The sequence below is a fragment of the Dreissena polymorpha genome, chromosome 1, assembly GCF_020536995.1.
Source record: "Dreissena polymorpha isolate Duluth1 chromosome 1, UMN_Dpol_1.0, whole genome shotgun sequence".
Lineage (NCBI taxonomy): Eukaryota > Metazoa > Mollusca > Bivalvia > Myida > Dreissenidae > Dreissena > Dreissena polymorpha.
The window spans coordinates 170,807,916-170,828,452 of NC_068355.1; the positions used below are offsets into that span (position 1 = coordinate 170,807,916).

Sequence of the window (20,537 nt, forward strand, 5' to 3'; positions counted from 1 at the left end):
AAAAATTTCATGTTGTCAGTTTTTGTTTCCTCATTTATGTTTAACCGACTTTGCTGACAAACACGAACTCTGCAATAAGTGTTTTACTCTCTTTTTTGCGATTTTGAGTCATTCATTTACATATTTATTCTAAGGAAGTATAAAGTGAGAAACCATTATGAATACAGAGATTTCCAATTAATACTATTTTGTACGAATAAATACAAAAGTATTTTGCTTAAAAAATTAGCAAAGAATGCTATTTATTTGATTCATGTCATGTATATTAACGAATATAACAAAACAGGCAAAATGTAATTTAAAAATGTATATAGATGAGCTATCAAAAGTAAATAAGTCGGTACAGCATGTATTGCACGATTAAAATATGTTTTTCCTGTGAATGATGTGTTTATTCACGGATGATGACGAACATTTTGAACAGAGCAGTGTGAGAGAAGGCTAAACGTGAATAGTATAGATCTACTTCGATAGAAAGTATGGTTCTACATGTTATGGTTCCACAAAAATAACGATGCAAGTTTATGTTGGTGCATTTAAACAATACATAGAGCGGATATATTTATAGTAGTGTGACTGCAAACATAAGAGCTTTCAACCATGGATGCACATTTATATTTCAATGTTGATATTTGCAACAACCTCAAGTAAATTCGCAGTATTTTCCCCAAATTGTCAGAAAATTACAACACAATTCTTTGCGTTTTAAAGCCAAAATACTATCTTATAATGACCGATATTTAAAACTTTAAAACTTACCGTAAATGTTTAAAGTTTTGTTAATAAATACAAGTGCTGAAAATGTCGACCGCCGACTTTTGTAGTTTGTTTATTCTGCAACACGTTGGTTTATCGACGTACATAAGGCGTATTTGCGTGCAATCAGATACAATATATATCGCCAAAATGACGTTAAGTGTACTTTTTCGAAAAAACATGGTGCATTAATCATTAACGGGGATTGTGATTTGTCACGCATCAAGTATTATTATAGCAATAAACGATTTCAATCCTAATATAAAGAACTATACCTGCAGCAGTTGCGACAGTTGTTCCCCTTTATCTTTGATTAACATGAGTATAATCTAAAACGAAAGTAAACTATATACAAATCGAAAGTAAATTGTACTTTTAAAAATGGGTAAGGGATTGAGCACGTGTAGTTACAAAATAGGTAAGCTATTTTATTGATTAGAAGTGTGTCTGTAATGAATAAATAATGTCCTTCTTCTGATAAGTATCATTCAGTAAATGTTGGAAATTAAACTAGTTTTGTATTTGATTTTCCGTTTGTTTGGTTTGTTACTATTTTTGGCTAAGGCGATCACAGTTGTTCCCTTGAAACTTTTTAGGAATATAGTATTAAATGCAATATAATGTGTCATACATAAATTTGAAATCTTTGGAAAACACTGCAAATGATGACATGAACATTCACGACCGGTTATTGTACTAAGTCAGAACGTATTAATACTTACCGAGCTTAGTCTTTATTTATGCATTTATTAGCGTGGTTACACAATTGAACGTCGTGTTATTATATTGCGAATCCTTCGTGTCTAGAATAAACTTAATCATAAAATTGGGCATTACTCGTTGTCAATTTATTAAGAGTTTGAAGTTAAGATGATTAATAGTGAAACGCATATGGTATTATTGTTTAATGGCCAGGTATAACAATGATCTTGACTTGATTAGAAATCTACACATGATCTGATAATTGGGGACAGCATATCAATTTCAAGTATTCATTTCGCATGAACTACTAAGATAAATAGGCAAGTTAGTCGAACATTAGAGAGCTGTGGTTTAAACTAGTTTTGAACCTTACGATATGTAAACACTTGTACAAATACATAAAACGTCGCGTTATGGATATGGTGTCCGCCTAGCGACAGGGTAGTCACGGGTTCAACCCCCACTACGGGAGCGTTCTTTAGATCTTCCTCAAAAACACCAATTACTGGTTCTAGAGCCAGGAAACGGACACGATAGCATTTCAAATTAGCCTATGGCTTTCTATACAATCGAGCTAATATATGTATAGGTTTGCAACTGAAAATAAATAAGATCAAAGTATCAAATACAATGTTTGTATTATTTAAAAAGTAAGTACTGACAATTTTAAGGTTTCGGTTGTTGTTTGATACACTGTGTAACACGGGTATAATTTTCAAATAATTGATAAATCTTTTTAAAATACAACTTACAAAACATTAAACAAATCGACAGAACTATATGCATTTAAAACTCCATGTTCAATAAGCAATTTAACGAGCAATAATCCGAAATGAAAATGGTATTCCATTTTTGTATCATGTTTTATCATATAATGAATGAATGCGATGCTTTTTATTTATAAGACCACGGATATTCCACAAGCAGCAGGAGGTAAGCATTGTTCATTATCATTTAATTTGTCAATTATATAATCTTAGTATTATTGTTTTTGTGTGTCTATGTTATATTCAGCTTGCATCGGCGTTAAAACAAACCTGTATGAATATTGATGTATATTGTCTCTTTTCTTAACCTTCTCTTTAAAACATGTCTCTTGAGACTACAATATAAATCGATAAAGCTAACGTTTTATTATTATTAAAGTCTCTATAAATGAATCTACATTCAGATTACAACGTAACGATATAACGTTTAAAGTGTAGTAAAAATGTATCATAGACTGTGCATTTCATTTGATAAGACTGTGTTTAATTTTTTTGACACTGTAAAAATACTAACACTTTCCTACAAGTCAAACTTCATGCAAAGACTAGCTTAAAGTATGGCGAGCTGATTATTACATTTTTGATGCTTTTAGTGAGCAATTGTACTTTAACACATATTGAGCTTAACAAATTACTTTGAACGCTCGCTATTAGGTATGATGTACATGAAGCGAATTTTTAGAATAAATCATTTAAAGAACTGTTAACCAACACCATGATCATGATAAGTATATAACCACTGGTAATTACTTTTGTATTAAAACCTGTTATTTTCTATATAGTTACAGATGCTTTCTCAATTATTTGTACAATTGTTCGTATATGTTTATGAAATGATTGCAAGACCCTCGGAATATTCACCATCAAACTGAAGTGTGTCCGTACAAACATCATGCTTTAAATTAATGTTTTTTTTCGCTAATCTAGGCCATAATATTAAGACTATTGACTGAAAATAAAGTAGTTCAAAATCATGTATTGAACATAATATTTCATAGGTAAAAAAATTGGATGTGCAATCAACCAATTTGAAACAAACAACTTGTCTTTACAGAATCGAACACGCAGAAAACATAGAATTGCAACGTTTTTCGCGTCATCACAAATCTAGGGATGTCGAGGTACAATAATTACATCGATAATGTTAACAATATGCAAATAATAAGTTTCAATGTACATTTTACAATTGTTTAGCACTTATCATTCATATAAATATCATTATATGTATATAATTCATACATTTTTACATGTATCATTATTTATGAAAATATATTATGAAGTAAAAGTTTAGAAATCTATTACAGCATGAACGTGTCTACGTACATACGCGGTTTCACATAATCACTCGATGGGGTGTACGCACTAGACAGACAATTTTTCTATTGACTTAAACTCGGTTAACAGGATACCTTCCCAGATACAAGCTCATAATGCTGCTAAATAATATATTTTTTCAAAATGTTAGGATAATAATTTCACATAATATGATATCTATACGTTCGCGATCATTAAATATGTCAAAGCCACTTATTTCTAATCCGTTATTTAAAGTCGCTCCCTCAAAGGCATCCACAGTTAAGCACACACAACTGTGTTTTATATAATATTGTGGTGATACAAAACTAAAGCATTAGGCTCAAATTCAATAACAGCCGGCAGCCGGCTAAATTGATCATTTCGAACAGAAAATTTCCCGGCTCCAATTGTCAACGAAATGAAACAGTGCCTACTTTATACCCTAGTAATGTATACACTCTTTCACATGTGGTCTTTTAAAGCGGGTATATACGATTTTGTCAAATATTTATGAATTTATATAAACTGTGTAAAAAAACTTATTATATATATATATATATATATATATATATATATATATATATCAATATAAATTAAAATAAAAGTTAAGAAGAACATATGTCGAAAAATGCGAAATAAGCCAGATATTTAATTCTGAAATCGAAAACGGCTGTACAGCCGAATTCGCCAGCATGTATACCATACATGTACGATGTGCATCTAAACTTACGAGGGGTGTTCCAGAAGTTCGTGGATTTTCGCTATAACTTTCATTTGGTAACATAAATGGACAAACAAATAGCATGTTAAGAATATTTCGTCCTTTCCAAATCTACTCTCCAAATATCATGGAAATACATATAACAATAAATATATATAAGAGATTTAAACATGTGCACAATGCGCACACCGACGCACGTGTAACGTTTCTGTTCAACGTCAATGACGTTATGAAGTTAACAACTGTCAAATCTTTTCCACATAATCACCTCCAACGCGAATGCACTTTGTGTGTCGGGAAATCCACTTGTCAAAAGTGTCTCTATACCAGTCAGCGTCAAAAGACGACACGATTCGCTTTGCTGCAACTGTAAGTTCCTGTTTACTTGCAAAGCGAATACCGCGCAACTGTGATTTAACCTCCGGGAAGACGCGGAAGTCCATAGGGGCCAAATCCGGGCTGTAAGGAGGACTTAGGCGCTGTAACGTGAAATTTGCCGTAAATTCTGTTTATCAACGACATTTAAACCAAATTTAAATTCACGTAACGCTCATACTTATAATAAAATACACGCGTGCGCCGCATGTCGTTACTGAGGTCTCTATGGCAACGCGTTTCAAACGCACTTTATGGAATTCGTGCATTTTTAGCTTATATACAAAGTCCGTGATAATTGGTTTGTATAATATGTCAATTTCATTGACTTTTACCAACAAACTAATAAGTTATAGCTAAAATCAACGAACTTCTGGAACACCCATCGTAGTTTAACGGTTTATAATACAAAGACGAACGCTTCGGTTATTGTAGGAAAATATGTACGTCACTATCGGCTTGTCTTTGCTGCATTTCATGAAATTCGGCTTTAATGTATAATTTTTCTTGCCTATTTTGTGTTATTGTAACATATTTTATCAATATATTACAATTTAACACATATAAAAAATCGTATATACCCGCTTTAATGAATGGCAGTGTATTTTTTAGAAAAAGAACAACAAAATATTGCGTGTGTGTAAGTTTCGAGTTGAAAGGAGGTAATAAAGACAGTTTAGATTATTCTTAAATGGTATTGACAGAATCTAAATGACGACCCTGTTATCGGAATATTGAGGCCGTTTAAGGAATTGAGTTTGCTTTGACAAACAAAACGAACCCGTGTATTACACAGAAGCATCAAAAGACGAGATAGTTGAATTTCTTTACGATATCCAACTGATTTTGATTAACATATCACTTAAATGATATTTAAGTCCTTAACATTCGTTTCACCAGTATTAAATGTACCCCAAAGATAGCCCTTAGGTGGTTTTACTTTTTTTAAACTTTATACACCACTTTCAAAACTACACCATTTCATCAGAAAAATAGTAAATAAATACCAAAGCAAATTTAAACCAGGCACAAATTATGTAATAAGAGACTATTATCTTAATAATATCTTTACCAAACTAAACAGACTGTGCTCTTCTATAATTATATTAAATATTACGATAACGAGCCAGATCGGAAAAAGAACACATGAGTTATTGCTTTTCTTATGAAAACATACTGCAACCAAAATTATTGTATTTCGCGCAACGATCAATCATTTGTAAGAACTTTACCAAACTCACAATGGTCTAAATGAAATAATCAACGGCGCATTAACTTTTGTTTGAGAAAAACTGCAACTTCATCATTACACGTGCCGCTTGCAAGAACCCAAGTTTAACATAATTAATGGTCAATCGAGTGTGGGCATTTTTACGTAGGCCATTTTATGTAGCTATCATAGCTTCTCTATTTCATTGCGAATGTATGGAACGCCAATGCTGTCTTCTGATGGCACGGGTCTTTATGTTCTGTGCATTTACTAAGTTGTTTTGTGTAAACTACATTTTGTCCTGTAGAAACATCATTTTGTTCTGTACATTTTTCAGTATGCTATGTGCATTTGCAATATCGTTTTGTACTAACGACATTTTGTTATGTTATGTTATGTCAAAGTCATGTTAATCTCGCATATGAATATTATGGAAGGGAATATCCGCCAGTCCATTCATGTTGCCAAATGACAATTACATATTGCTAAATGACAATTGCCTACGGCTAAATGACAATTGCATTTTCCTTTATTTTATTTGTTACATAATAACTGCGTCTTCCTTGCGTCTTTATGCTTGTTTCTATCAGTTAGTGAACTATTGCTTGCATACTTCTTTTTAATGTTTACTCGATGTATGTTAATCATGTATTCTTGCGAGTAAATGACAAATGCATTATTTCTGTAATAATTTTCATAAAGCTATCTTCTTGTTGCTGAACTATTATCATTTCAATACTTTGTAATGCTAGAAAATGGCATATTGATTGTAAGTTCTACTAAGCGAAATGAATACGCACAAGCCAGCAGCTCACATGAAGTAAGCCGAATGCCGAATGCATTAAGACGAATGCATTAGTACTACTGAATTCATACACGACGGAGAACCAGAGTTTTCAGTAGTTTTCTGTAGTTTTCGTAAAAGGTTAATATTTATAACGGTGTTGTATTATATATCTACCAGATGAATTACTCTACCGCGTCGTTTCGAACCTATTTTCCACTGTTCTTATTCAGGTAAAGTTTACTTGTTTATTGTACTGTTTTTTTGGTATATTGCATACGATTACATGTACATCCCCATTTCGAAAGTTGAGTTGTCATTTGGTTTGTGATTTAGGTCTATTTGAAGTTAATGGACGTAATATTGTTTTCAATTACTTGTCAAACGTCCCATATAGTATCATTGTAACGAAGGTAGGTTACGATGATCAAAACGTCTAACTGTTGGCATGTTTGAATTAAACTATTAATTTCGTACTATTTTCATCGCATATCTTCGTAACACTGTCTTTATCTAATCAAATCGTACCTAGGATGGTAAAATTGTATCTTATTCATAGTATCCATTTGAATTGTTTTTTTACTAGTTTATCCCCAATACGGCATGGAAATTCATATATAGAGCTAATTAAAATGGAAAGCAACGTGAGAAAATAAGTATGCACAGTTACCTCATTAACGAACAAAGATAATTATGTATTTTTGAATTAAATGGTTTCTCTTTTTCATTTCAAATGATTATATTTCTCATACTGTTTTATACTATTATCAATATATGTTGACCATCTAACATCTATTTCTGTATATTGGGTAAGCGATGACTTTGAATAGTTACCGGTTGACCAAAAAACGGGCATAAGTTGACCAAAATGGGTTTGAGTTGACCACAGTACGGGTTGAACACTTACCTAACAGGTGTCTTCAAACAGACACAGTTAATGAAGATTTTTCCTTTTATACGCTTAAATGGCAGATCGATCTTGTTTGTTTTTTTTGCATCTAAAAAGTGTAGCTCAGTGACTCAGTTAATGTTTACGGTTTGTAACTCAGGGGTCCTGGGTTCGATTCTTACACGCTGTGCTGATTTTTTTCATAGGAGATTCCTCTGGCGAGACTGCACAGCCCTAGCCTAGTTCTGGTGAAACCCAGGAAGCATACTTAAGTGAATATTTGCCTTAATGTAAGTTAAATACACGGACATAAACACCATACAAACAAACACATAAAGATGTTAGTACATGTAGGACAATAGTGAAGATTTCCCATAAAGATGGTACTTAGATGATCAAAGCAGATAAGATCATATTTCTATGAAAAAAGTGTAGAAACTTTGATCAGCATGTGTAATATCTGACTACGTAACAGTTATTATCTCTCGAATCTATCATTATTCTACATACTGGTGACTTGTGTTTATAAATAAAAAATAATTCACATGAATACATTTTCAGATATGAGCTAACAGCAAAGAGCAGCTGCTCTTTTAAGGCAGGCAGCAGAATTGTTGAATGTCAACACAAGTGATAAGAGTACACAATACCAGCACCTGCATCAGTATCCTCTGTCAGAAGCACTAGTGCTGCAAAGGCAATTTTTCTCCCGACAGTAAAAGAAGGAGGCATGGACATGCAAATACAGGAACTGTGGCAGTGCCAGCACTAGACTATTATACCCAGGAGTAATAAGGTAGGCATCACTAAAGAGGCCCTGGCCTGTGCTAGATATTTTTGAACTACAGTTTATACCACACTAATTCTTTTTTAGTGTAAAGATGTATATTGTTTCATAATATTCATGCATATACATCTTATTTTACTGTGTAAACTTAAAGAAGCCATCTATTATTGAATACATGTACTTCCAAATTATTGTTTACAAGACCTTCCTGTACTTTCAATTTGTTCTGGAACCCCCCTACATAATTAATGATGAGGAAAAAATGCTTTTAGCAGTTAACTCTAAAAAGGTTTATGGTTTGAGTTCCATAGTTTAGGATATATCAAACAATTTCGAATTAAAAAAAAAATTAATTCCCAAGTGTACCCGTCCATTGCTGCAATATAGAAAATCAGATTCCACAACACGGCACTTATAAAACTGTATACAAATAAACATGTGTATCGAGTTGAGTCAGATTCAAACTGCAAAGGTTATACCGGTTACTCTGATGGTATCAGTTATAGAATAAAAATGTTTTTTTTGCCCTTAAATCCAAGGCCAATAACTATAATAAGTTATCAGTTATAGAATTGCATATACTTCGTGTTTCTAAATAAGGCCTAAGTTCTTGCATAAGTCAAGCTAAGTATTAAATGATTTCAACCTTAATAAGACAAATGTTTTGCATTCACTTTCCTACTGTAAATGCAGGTCCCTGGTTACAACTAATGACCACCTGTTGAAGGAGCTATATGAGACCCGGGAGAGACACCAGCACAGAGGTGAATCATATTAACTTGAGCTATAAGCAGCTCAAGAAAAACCTTCAGAGACCAGTCTAAATGTTCTGATAATGATAATAGAGTGTGCTTTGTGTTTTATTGCTAAGAATTTGGCTGCTCTGTATCCAATATCTGAAGTGGTATTTTATTAAGATTTAGACAAAAATAAGGCTTTATGCATGTGTGTGAAGTTTTGTCCCAGATTAGCTTATGTTGTCCACACATGATTATCTGGGACAACACTTTCGGCCTAGACTGGATTTAAAAAACAACTTTCTTTAAACGAGAAATCTCATAAAACCAGAAAGTGTCTTCCCTGATTAGCCTGTGCGGACCGTACAAGTTAATCTGCGACGACACTTTAGGAACATGCATTAAACCCCATTTTCCCAGAGCAAGGGTCAATTGTATTTATTTCCTTTCAATATTCTCATCCCCTTTATTTTAGGATCATACAGATTCCAAATGCCTATTTGTTGTAAGCTGAATATTCAGTCATAACCAAAAAGTGTCATAAGATCTTTGTTAAGACAGGACCCTGAAATCTAGCATTTAATGAGGTTATGTGCTATTCCGCACTTATTCTATGTCTTTTATAAGTAAAAGGTGAACACTAGCAACAATATAATTTGCTACCAAAAATGTTTTCCATATATTACTTCTTTTACATGAAATAAGTTAACATGTGTAAAAAAAAGTTTGGCAAACAAACTGACAGGTAGCAATCGGTTTATTCATTGTGCATCCAGGCATTTACATATAGCCAGACAGTAGTGCTATCTCACATGTATATGTAGGTTTTTAACTTATATTGCACCAGTTTATAGATTGTTTTGAAAACAAATGTATGATCATGGTAAAGTTACATATGTCTAGTCATAAGCAGTATGTGTGGGATACACTAGCAACAGGACCGGAGGGATCATTTTGTTTTCAGATGATGTTTATGTAATGTGTGTTTCATCCTAATATTTATTTAACCAGTATGCCATGTTATACATATATTTTCTAATAAAATTGTAAAAAAAAAGATTATTCAGTATTTAGATTTTTAGATTATTTTTCATGATGGATGGCTTCATCCACAGTCATTACAAGACACACAACAACAACATAATTGAGCCTCGGTCTGGGAAAATGGGCCTTAATGCATGTTTGTCAAGTGTTAATCAGGGCAAATCAGTGATGAAATTTTCGCTAAATGGAATTTTTCGATAAAAAAGTCTCTGCCGGAAAGTGTTGTCCCTGATAAGCCTGTGCTGACGGTACAGGCTAATCTGAGACAACATTTTGAGCGCATGCATTGAGTCCAATTTTCCCAGAGCCAGACTCAAATGTTAAAGCAATGTCCGTTAAATTAAGAAATATACCCAATGACAAAATAGTGGTTTGCAATTGATTGAAAATCTCATTACTGTTCAAATAAAACAGATTTATTCATTATTTACAACAAGATGCAAATATCTTTCAAAAACAACAACAACAACACAATTGGCATTTCATGTAAAAGCTATTCACACTAGATGATAAATTAAACTGGTATTTATGATAAACAATACCATACTAAAGAAGCACAGACAGTTCTCACTATTCCATTCATAGCAATTCACATTGAATTCAACAACAACTAGAAATGGCGCGGCAGAGGCCGACGCGTATCCGCACGCCGCATGTTTGACCCAGGGGGCACCCCAGCGTTGGTAATGGGGGGCCATGCATAGTTGAGATTGACCGTATTGTCATGAGAGATATTCAGTATCATTTGGAAGTGAATCGGTGTAGAAATTAAGAAGTTAATGTCTTCGTTTGAACACGACATATCTTTTTTATTGCATAAATCGATTGCTCTTAGAATGGCCTTTAAGAAAAGGTATGGTAATGGGGGTCTCTATGTGCAAAATGCTGCATTTATTTTCGCTTAAAGTTGTTGCTTTTACATTGAATTATAAAGGGAAACTATTTAGTATATTATGACCTCCAAGCAAAACAATAGGCATTATGTAGACGGGTAAGTGTTTTACCCTATCACCGCTTTTTTACGGAGGATTCCAGAGATAGTCGATGTAACACGGTTGATACCGGAGATTTTAATTTTGATGTTTAGAGTGATCTCCCGGCAATAGTAATTTACGCTGCAATTTGCGCTGGAATTAGTTTTTTTTATACTGGTTCACATTTTCGCATTGTGAACTATTTATAATGGCGGTGTATGCAAAACCGAAGACTAATTCTAAATCAGAGACGCACTAGCAATCGACTTAAGAAGTAATATATGTCTACAAAGATATTAACAGCTTGTTAAATTCAGTAGCAACATAGCCAAATGCACACAGTTAAACAAAGAACGCCGTTAGAATAAGCATTCATACAAATTCCAAAAGTTTAACTGCAGTTGTCAATAACACACACGAAGTAAAGATATATATGAAGTAATTATAAACTTATCAACATGTGACAATGAGATGAAGTGTTTGCATCGCAAATGTAACTAGGCAAAATGCAACTACCATGTATAAAAAAGCATATGCTAGTAGTAAAAATGAGAATGTCATTTAACATTATGCATGAACTGGCAGATATTTCCTTCCATAGAATATAGTATCGCTTTTCAATTATAATGTTTACTTAATATTTTATTACGTGTATCATATTGCTTCTGTTGTATTGTACAGTTTTTGGATATGGTTGTCTTTTCGTACTTCTCATTAAATATTATCTTCATAATTTATATTGTTATTGCTTTATTTCAGCATTTGCAAGCGCGGCTGATTGAGTATGAAGAGGAAATATCGAAGTTGAAAGAAAAAGAACAACAATATGTAAATTCAAAACATTTAATCGTGTACATGTATAAGTATGACAAATGTTTGTTTTCAAAAGACAAAGTTTTTATTACAAAAAGAGTGTATAAAATGTAAATACGTTTACAAAACATTTTCTTTATATTCCCTTATATAGAGTAAGATGCTTTTGTTATTACACAAATCACACGTTTTGGATAATATATTAAATATTGTGCGGTGATGTTTGCATTTCGATGGCTGGTAACAAATAACACATAAATAAGACATGCATTATATTAACTTGTTATTCACAAATGCATATAATATTAAAATAAAAAGTTCATGAAACTTGAGTTTAACATATTTATGACTACGCTTTGCAGACGTTGCAACGGAAGCAATTTCAAAACGAAATATCGAGGTTGAAACAAAAGTACGTAAGTAAAGCGGCAAAATTTGTTGTTACACATTTAACTTAAATATGAAATGACTTATACATACAGTACATTTATATAATGGATATATCTGTACTACATGATATGTATACTCAATTTTAATATCTATTTATCACAAATGTCTTTTCTACCGAACTGTGACATGCTATTTAACTCCACTTGACAAAGCTTTTTCTGTGTTTTGTTATTTTTATTTAACATTATTGAGGTTACAGGTGATTGAAAAACTGCATGCGCAGCTCTCATGTTGAAAAAAAACGTTTTTCTAAGATTATTTTTGAGGAATCATGTGTGTACTTAGTTATTGTTTAGATAAGGTTGAAATGTGCATGTATGGTTGATATTATATTACATATAACATATGTACCAATAATATGAGTACGTCTTTCCCTTTTTTGCAGATTATCTTAGACCTTTTCTTCAAGCTTTCTATTGTATTATTCTAAACCAAATAAAACAATTGCAAATCTAAGGTCAACGCTGCATGCTAGTTAAGTTAGACAATAATGACCGAACTTTAAAAAAAGATCTTGATCTGTAGAAAAGTTTTAAGAGAAAATTGACAGCAAAAATTAGAAGACAGATTGAATCATACCTTTTAAAGTAATCATATTCCTTTCATTTCATGAACATATCAAAATATATGCCTTATTAAGGATGGTGAATTTAGTTACCCGATTATGTATACTGCATAAGTTGTACAGCCAGTATAAATATTGGGTTTATGTATGATGCATATGTACATATTATAAACACTTGCTCAATCGTTTTAATGTAGAGTACAGTTATTTTCATAATATCACCCTGTACTCTTATGTACAAACTAAGATATGCCATGTGTTAAAATTGAGTCAGCTGTTTCATTTGGGATGATCTCAATAATGATAACAACATTACGATTAACATGTTTTTAATAGTGGTACTCATATAGTAAAATACAAGATTTTATGCTGTGAGCATCGCATGACTGGACCTTTGAACTACAGAAGCTTGCCACACCCACTTAGATACCTACACCGCTTGGCCTATTCCCAGGATTGTATTGTGCTACGGCAAAAGAGCATATATCCACAGTATTGTAATTGTTTTTGTTTTATAATTTACTTTCTACATTACTCCAGGGCTGTAAAAGCACACACCGCTCATGACTTGAAATTAAATTCCAGAGGTCTATCCGTCTTATTCTATGTTTTATTGACGATATTTCTGCTTTTCCTACTTTCCTGCAAACAAACTCTCTTTTCCTTTCTTATCTATTGGAAACTGGTTGAGGTTCAACGAACACTCTGTTTAAGTATCAACATTTGAAACATAGTGTCCATCTGTGCAGATCGGACGATTGGTACGCTGCTTGTGCTGAGGAAATGGAGAGAAGCGGATGTATGGAGAATACCAACGATGTGCACAATAACAGTCAGCTGGCTGACCGGTTCGACGGCAAGGTCAAGAACTTGTGGCTGGACCTGTGTGACCTTATATCCCATGACCATCCAAACTTTTCAGAGCTAGATCGATTAAAAATATTGTCTTGTATTACTAAGGTTTGTTCCTCGCCATTGTACAGTATTTGCAATTGCACAAATCATTCGATGACATGCTCTTATCATAGCCGCACATGCGACCTAATTATGGTAGGCTAACTGGATATGATTAGCTTATTTGAAAATTGCTACTTGACCTTTTAAACTCAGTTTATAATTTACGTAGGCATGACTGTCTTAGAGGTTAGCTTATCATGAACAGCTCGTCAGGGCGATCAGTATCGTCCGATGTCGATCCAAAATAGTATTGTATCAAATACTTGTAACATAAGTTACCACATTATCTCGATATGAACGTTTGATAAGTTGATAAACATTCAGACTTTTGTTCTTGTTTATTATAATACTGCATTGGTATATGTAATTTTCAGTTCGTGTATCAGCAATGTTCTCGTAAAGCTGAGGAGGCCGTTCAAAGTTTGACATTTGGAAATGTCGACACAGTCACGAAAAAGGTGGTTATTCCTGTACACTCGTATTTCTTAAGCGAAGTCTCCGTTAATACGAGCTTTTAAAAGTGTCAATAAAGACATAACATAACTTTACCTCATATCAAAATGATCCGTAAATACACAAACACTAAAAAAACTATGCTTCTACATTAAATATAATATGTTTTTGTTTATATTACGTTCATATGACTATAGGAGCTTAACATACTTCTTGCCGTCAGAAAAAGAGCAGGTCAAGTGGAAAGAACTAGGGATTCTATTGTGCAGGTATATTATTATTATGTGCAAGCTTATATTTTGAATTGTTGTCCCTGTGGCCTGGTCGGGTCAAATTAAAACATTGACAAATATGAATGGATATTCATATAATTTGATAAACTTATAGTCTTTGAACTTATTACGAATAGAAATTGAAGTTTCAATGTATCTTGTATATTGACTCTAACATAATTGCGTTTGAACATTTTAAAATGTCTATTTGCAATTCGTAATAACGGAATATTACAAAACAAATATCGGACGTAAAGACAAAGAGGTGTTATGAACTTGTTGCCACATAATGATTATCTCTCAAAAGTAATTCCCCGAAAAAATTTGTTATAACAAATTCAAGAATTATAATTCTTGTAAGCCAACATACAACTAATTGCGATTTAACATAAAATTGTATTACATATTATTGTACATAAATCCGGTTTTGACTTGTTATGTATTGTGTTTTATGATAAAACTATCAATGTTCTGCCATTCATTCGTAGTGGTTTCAAAACTGAAATACCACGGTTCACGGTACTGGTGTGTTCTGTTTCCTTATATTAATAGTAACTGGACATATTTTTGGATAAAAACGTTTGTTCGGTCGACACAACGAATGATCATATACCTCCTAAAACTATATTTACGTTGAAGTAAATGTCGTTTTGCGGCACAAAACTACGTGATATAAAATAGTAATTTGTCTTGTATTTAACGAGTAATATGCAGAAAAATTATAATAACAAAATAAGTTTTACATTACTATGACGGCCTGGTTGAAATTAGTCTCGCTAAATGTGTAGAGTTAAATCGCATTTGAGGCTGTGTCATTCGTGTCACACAACCAGCTCGACTGATACAAGTTCTCAATGCCCACAATAGCGTTATAGTTTATATGTATTGTGCTCATTGTCCTGTGTATAGTGTACATAATTGATTGGTATAAACAGAGTACAATTTAAAATAACATGATATGACAAGTCTAATTAAAATGATTATCATGCATATTAATACATGATCAAGGTCATCATTCGGGTATATTAATTAACGGATTTGCTGAAATTACCATAATGATAAAAAAACTTGCAGAAACGACAACCATGGAGTTTAAGAGTGGCGGGGAAGCAATATTCAAACTAGGCCAATAGAAATGTCTAAAACGTAAGGTCATTTGTATACATCCGTTTCACTTTTTCAATGTTTTATATATATATATATTTAATTTTGAAATCATTTAGAAAGAGTGGGAGGCTTGCGTAGTCTTTGTCCAACAGACAGAAAATATCCCTTGGTCACAGCAATAATTTTTCAAGAAATAATAGGCAAATAAAAATTGAAATCATGTACCTAAAGAGCGGCCATGGCGATTATTACTATTTTGCGTAATCGCCAGTTTCCTGAATCAAAGCAAACGGCACGAGTCGCAGTAAAAGTCAAAACATATTTTTTAATACGTTGAGACATTGAATGTGGACTTACATAGGTTATTTTAGACGCACATTTATTTTACAATGTTAAAATAAAGTAGTTTACTTTTCTTATATTAACATGTTATTGATGAGTTGAATTGATACAGACCCTGTTTTTGCTGAAGACAGCAGGCTACCAAAACTGTTCGAAGCTAAATAATAAGGCCAATATATATTCAGCAAATTAATGATACTTTAGTTATCTGACTCTATAACGTCATGAAGCATATTGAAGTGAAAATACCATCTGATTTAAACGTGTTTTTTTCGTTAATAATTATTTACTTAATTCTTACATGGATAAGATTCTATAGCTAGCAGGTAAACGCAGCATGTATTTCAAAACCATAACAAGACAATGAACCAAAGATATTTCAAGGGATAAACATATTTTACTCTGTGTGTTCGGGTCGTTTTTGTAAATGCTTTGCAAGGCCTTCTCCTCACTTTGATACTTATGCCGAAGCATCACTCTTTTATTTTGTGTTGTTTAATTACAAGTGTTTAATCTCACTTAGCAGTCTTAAGATATTAAGCGTTATCAAACCATGTTAAGGTATTGATAGAGCAAATCCTGGTCGTATTTTACAAATCTAGTATAGCGTGTGATTATGTTAATATTTGATTGGCCGATTCTGGTATTAGCCGCGGGTTTCCCCTATTGGCCGAGTTTCTTCTGAATTGGCTGAGTTTTCATATTTATTGGCGAAGTTATGCTATATCACTCTAGCAAAAAACACGAGATCCTCGTCCTATATTAACATGTCTAATACTGATAACCTTATTTAGTTCAACATGAAAATGAAGTATGTATTAAGCACTTTCTACAATCATAATGTTCTATTTTCAGGAAATATACGACAAGACAATGAAAACTGAGCATGTAAAGAATATAGTGAAGACTAAGCATTCTGAACTTACGTCTACTTTAACAAATTTCATAAAAGAACTTGCGGATGTGTGTTGGTTGATGTCGATCTCGCAACCAGTATTGTCCCTTAATTTTGAGTTTCAGGCTTCAATGAGGGAAAAGTTTGTAGAGTATGCCGCGGAAGTTACGCCAGCTGTCAATGTAAAGCTAAAAACCGGGGATGTGTTGTTGGTCGTACGACCATCGGTAGAATATAAAGACGCAAGTGGATATTTAAAGAAAGGGGAAGTACTTGTAGTTCCTAAATGTGTGGAAACGATCGTTTAAAATAGAAATTGATTTTTTTTTGCGTTTCTGTGATATTGTGATAAAAAGAAACTTGTCAAAATATATACGGTATTGTACATATTAAGCCATTGATTATTTTAGTTTGTGTCAATACTTTTATCAATATTGTTAAGAGCATTACACAAATCAATATTATGATTCTAATGCTTTAATAGAAAGAATAATATTACAGTAGATGATACAAGATAAGTATTGATGCAGAGCGTCAAAGGGCGTCGGGAATTTCAGTGTAAATGGCACTCAATCAGGTTACATAGAACGATTTATTTCTACTGTTAATATTAATATATTGGCCGATTATTTTAAACAAAATAGAAAAAGATAATGGTATAACCATTATCTATGATTTTGTGTTATAACCCCCAAATAACCATCATCTATGATGTTGTGCTATAACTCCTCAATAACCATTATCTAGGATTTTGTGCTGTAACCCCCAAATATTACATAGTTTATTTTATTTACATTGGTTTCCTTTTTTTACTGGCATCCGTGTGCAGTTTTCTTAATGGAACAGAACTGTGTAGGTTTTAAAAAATCTGCTCCACCTTGTAAGCGTAATTTCATATTTTTCTCAACTTCAAGGGAAGATGATTCTGAACTTATTCTTACGATGCTCATTTACGATAGGGCTTGAGTACTCATTGATATGAAAACACTGTAAAAGTTTTAATGTGTTTACGAACCCACCCACCCTCTCACACATAAATTTCATGGGCATAATAAAAACAAAAAATGGTTACAATAAAACAGCATATTTATTTAAACTAAAATGTCTACATCAACAGAGTTAACATAGTACACAAATACAATAATTTGATTCTACTGGGGCTCGAACCTTGGGCCTCTCACATGTGAAGCGAGCGTGTAACCACTACACTACGGAACCGCTTGAAAAATCAACTAACTAAGATATTAATAAGTGACTGTAGTGTAACGGTTATCAATAAAGCAATAAACCGTGTAATCGCTGTCGTCTTGTAAAATTGAAGAAAATACGCGTTAACCAAAACTCAAACATCAAACGTCTGCGCTATTATTAGAAAAACCACAAAATAAATATATTTTGATTATGTTTTATTTTTATACAAAACCATAAAGTTTCACCGGTTCGCGTATTTGCCCAGTCCCAGTGATCTTTTATTATTGCCCAGTCCCTGTGATCAGTTATTAATTAAAAGAATTTACTTTGCATTATTGGCAATAAATGTTGTAGTAATTGTAATAGGCACAAATGCAGTACGTATTTACTCTAAATTACAAACAAAAAATCACCACTATGCAAGATATTCTGACAAAAAAAATATATACATTGATCCGTAAAATAACTTCTCCTCCCATAAGCGAAAAAAAACAACGTATTACATACTAGTCGCCGCACTTCAGTGCGACGCCAATATTATGTTATAAATAAGATTTACAAAAATGTGAACTAATTATAATATGACGTGAGACGCAAAACGATACTTTATGTAAATAAAAGCAAATCAAGTGTAAAACACTAAAACATAAGTGGGAGTCGAAACTACGACTAAGTAGCCACACAATGCAACGGAGCATACAGATAGAGCTTGGACAAGCTGCTGACCGGCTGGCTAACTCAGGATTTTTAAATACTTGTATATTTGTAACGCTTTACGCCAAAGTATATATAATATTTTTGTATAAATCTCGACTCCAAATATGACAGTGTTATAGATGTTAATAAAGGTCGGAACACGTTTCAATGAGCTACAATCTGTTATCCTCAGCTCTAATGTATTGATTACCTCCCTTTTGCAATAACTGGAATTGAGATTTAAATACATTCTGCTTCATTAAACCTCTATATTGTGTAAGTTGATCACAGTTAATTTACAGCAATAATATAAACACTAATTGAGACAGAAATATTTATTGTACATGTTTGTAAGCAAATAATTAAGATCAACCCAGTTATTATCACGATAAGCGTGGTGAGGTTTGTTGTGCGTATTGTCCTGTGATGTGGTAACACGTGTACGTTTTGACGAATTTTAAGAACCTCTGTGTGTCGACTGTTGCTTTTAAAAGTGTTTTCTCTTATATTATTATATTATTTGATTAATATACGTTTTTAGTATCAACGTTTTAGAAATGTTAACCACTCCTCAACTGTCAAGCGCTTTTTTTTTAATTTAATGCTCAGCCAGTGTGCACTGCAAAGTGTATGCTATCGATTTCCTTAGAAAAGGACGTAGAGATTTGCAAACGTCTGTATTTGCGTTCGTCCGTCCGTCAGATCTTTGTGAAGCGCTAATAATATATATGTAGTACAGGTTGGACGATGAAACTGTCTTTAGAAGCATAACATTAGCATACGAAATTGCGCACTAGGGTGAGGGTGCAGTGGTTTATGTTTTCGACATTATGAGCGTTATGTCCCCTTTTGGCACACACGCCATATGTTGCACTTGTGTTGCGCTTTAGTTGTAAAAATGGTTTCTAACGTGATGAAACTTAAGCTTATATTTACTAGTGTAACATTTACACCTATGTTTTTTTACTTATTTTGTTTCCCAAGCATTGTTTGCGAAGCATAATATTAGTGTAGCCTGAAAAGGTACAAATACTATTACTTGTGAGATAAACTGTATTGGCATATCAATCACCTTATTAAAGTATACATATGGGTACTTGTATGACTTTCTCTGTCATCAGCAGAGCTATAGCCGTGTTAAGTGTCTGCAGGTATTGAAATGTGTACAGACGGTCCTCGACGAGAACCTGAGACCGGTCGTTTCTAGTGCTAGTAAGATTACCGGGCCGCTCACACATCAAATTCCCGCATCCAGTTTTAGTTCGGTACCATGCATTTGACAAAAATACCTTTTGGATATTCTGTTAGATTTACGCCATGTTATATTGATTTCATGCATCATGTTTGTAACCTTGTGTAATTTGTTGCTTTTTTCTTCCGACATTTGCGGAGTTTTGAGAGAAATTTGCAGATGGTGGCGCATGTGTCAGATGGACACAACGATTATTAGGGTTATAAATTACAAAATTCAAAACGGTTAACAATGTGTGTTCGTGATAAAACGACGAATATAGCTTTCTAAACATTTAATATACATTTTTCGAGAAATTGATCACATGCCGGGTGTCAATACTCCATTTAGTATCATGGGCGTTGTGGTCTGAATGACCACTGTAAAGAGGTCTGTATCGACCGCCCGGTTGATGTGTATATTCGTCTTCAGTGTTCAACTTCGCTTTGACCGTACACAATACATATGCTATCCATATTTAATATAAATATTGTTCTTTGCAACATTCCGATATTCATTCCGA

General features: G+C 33.1%; 1 protein-coding gene across 2 annotated transcripts; it reads left to right on the plus strand.

The window, feature by feature from the left end:
• Positions 1-1,080: 1,080 nt before the first annotated feature.
• On the plus strand, positions 1,081-18,606 carry LOC127860667 (uncharacterized). 2 transcript variants are annotated; one of them, XM_052398915.1, is made up of 10 exons: positions 1,081-1,174; positions 2,364-2,391; positions 3,280-3,346; positions 11,802-11,870; positions 12,218-12,267; positions 13,620-13,830; positions 14,202-14,285; positions 14,478-14,549; positions 15,627-15,698; positions 16,857-16,995. In XM_052398915.1, the coding sequence occupies exons 1-9, from the start codon at positions 1,138-1,140 to the stop codon at positions 15,675-15,677; spliced, it is 669 nt and encodes a 222-aa protein (XP_052254875.1). In that variant the 5' UTR covers positions 1,081-1,137; the 3' UTR covers positions 15,678-15,698; positions 16,857-16,995. The 2 variants fall into 2 exon arrangements, with proteins under 2 accessions (XP_052254875.1, XP_052254869.1); XM_052398909.1 differs by lacking the exon at positions 15,627-15,698 and having other exon boundaries at positions 16,857-18,606.
• The last annotated feature ends 1,931 nt before the right edge of the window (positions 18,607-20,537 follow it).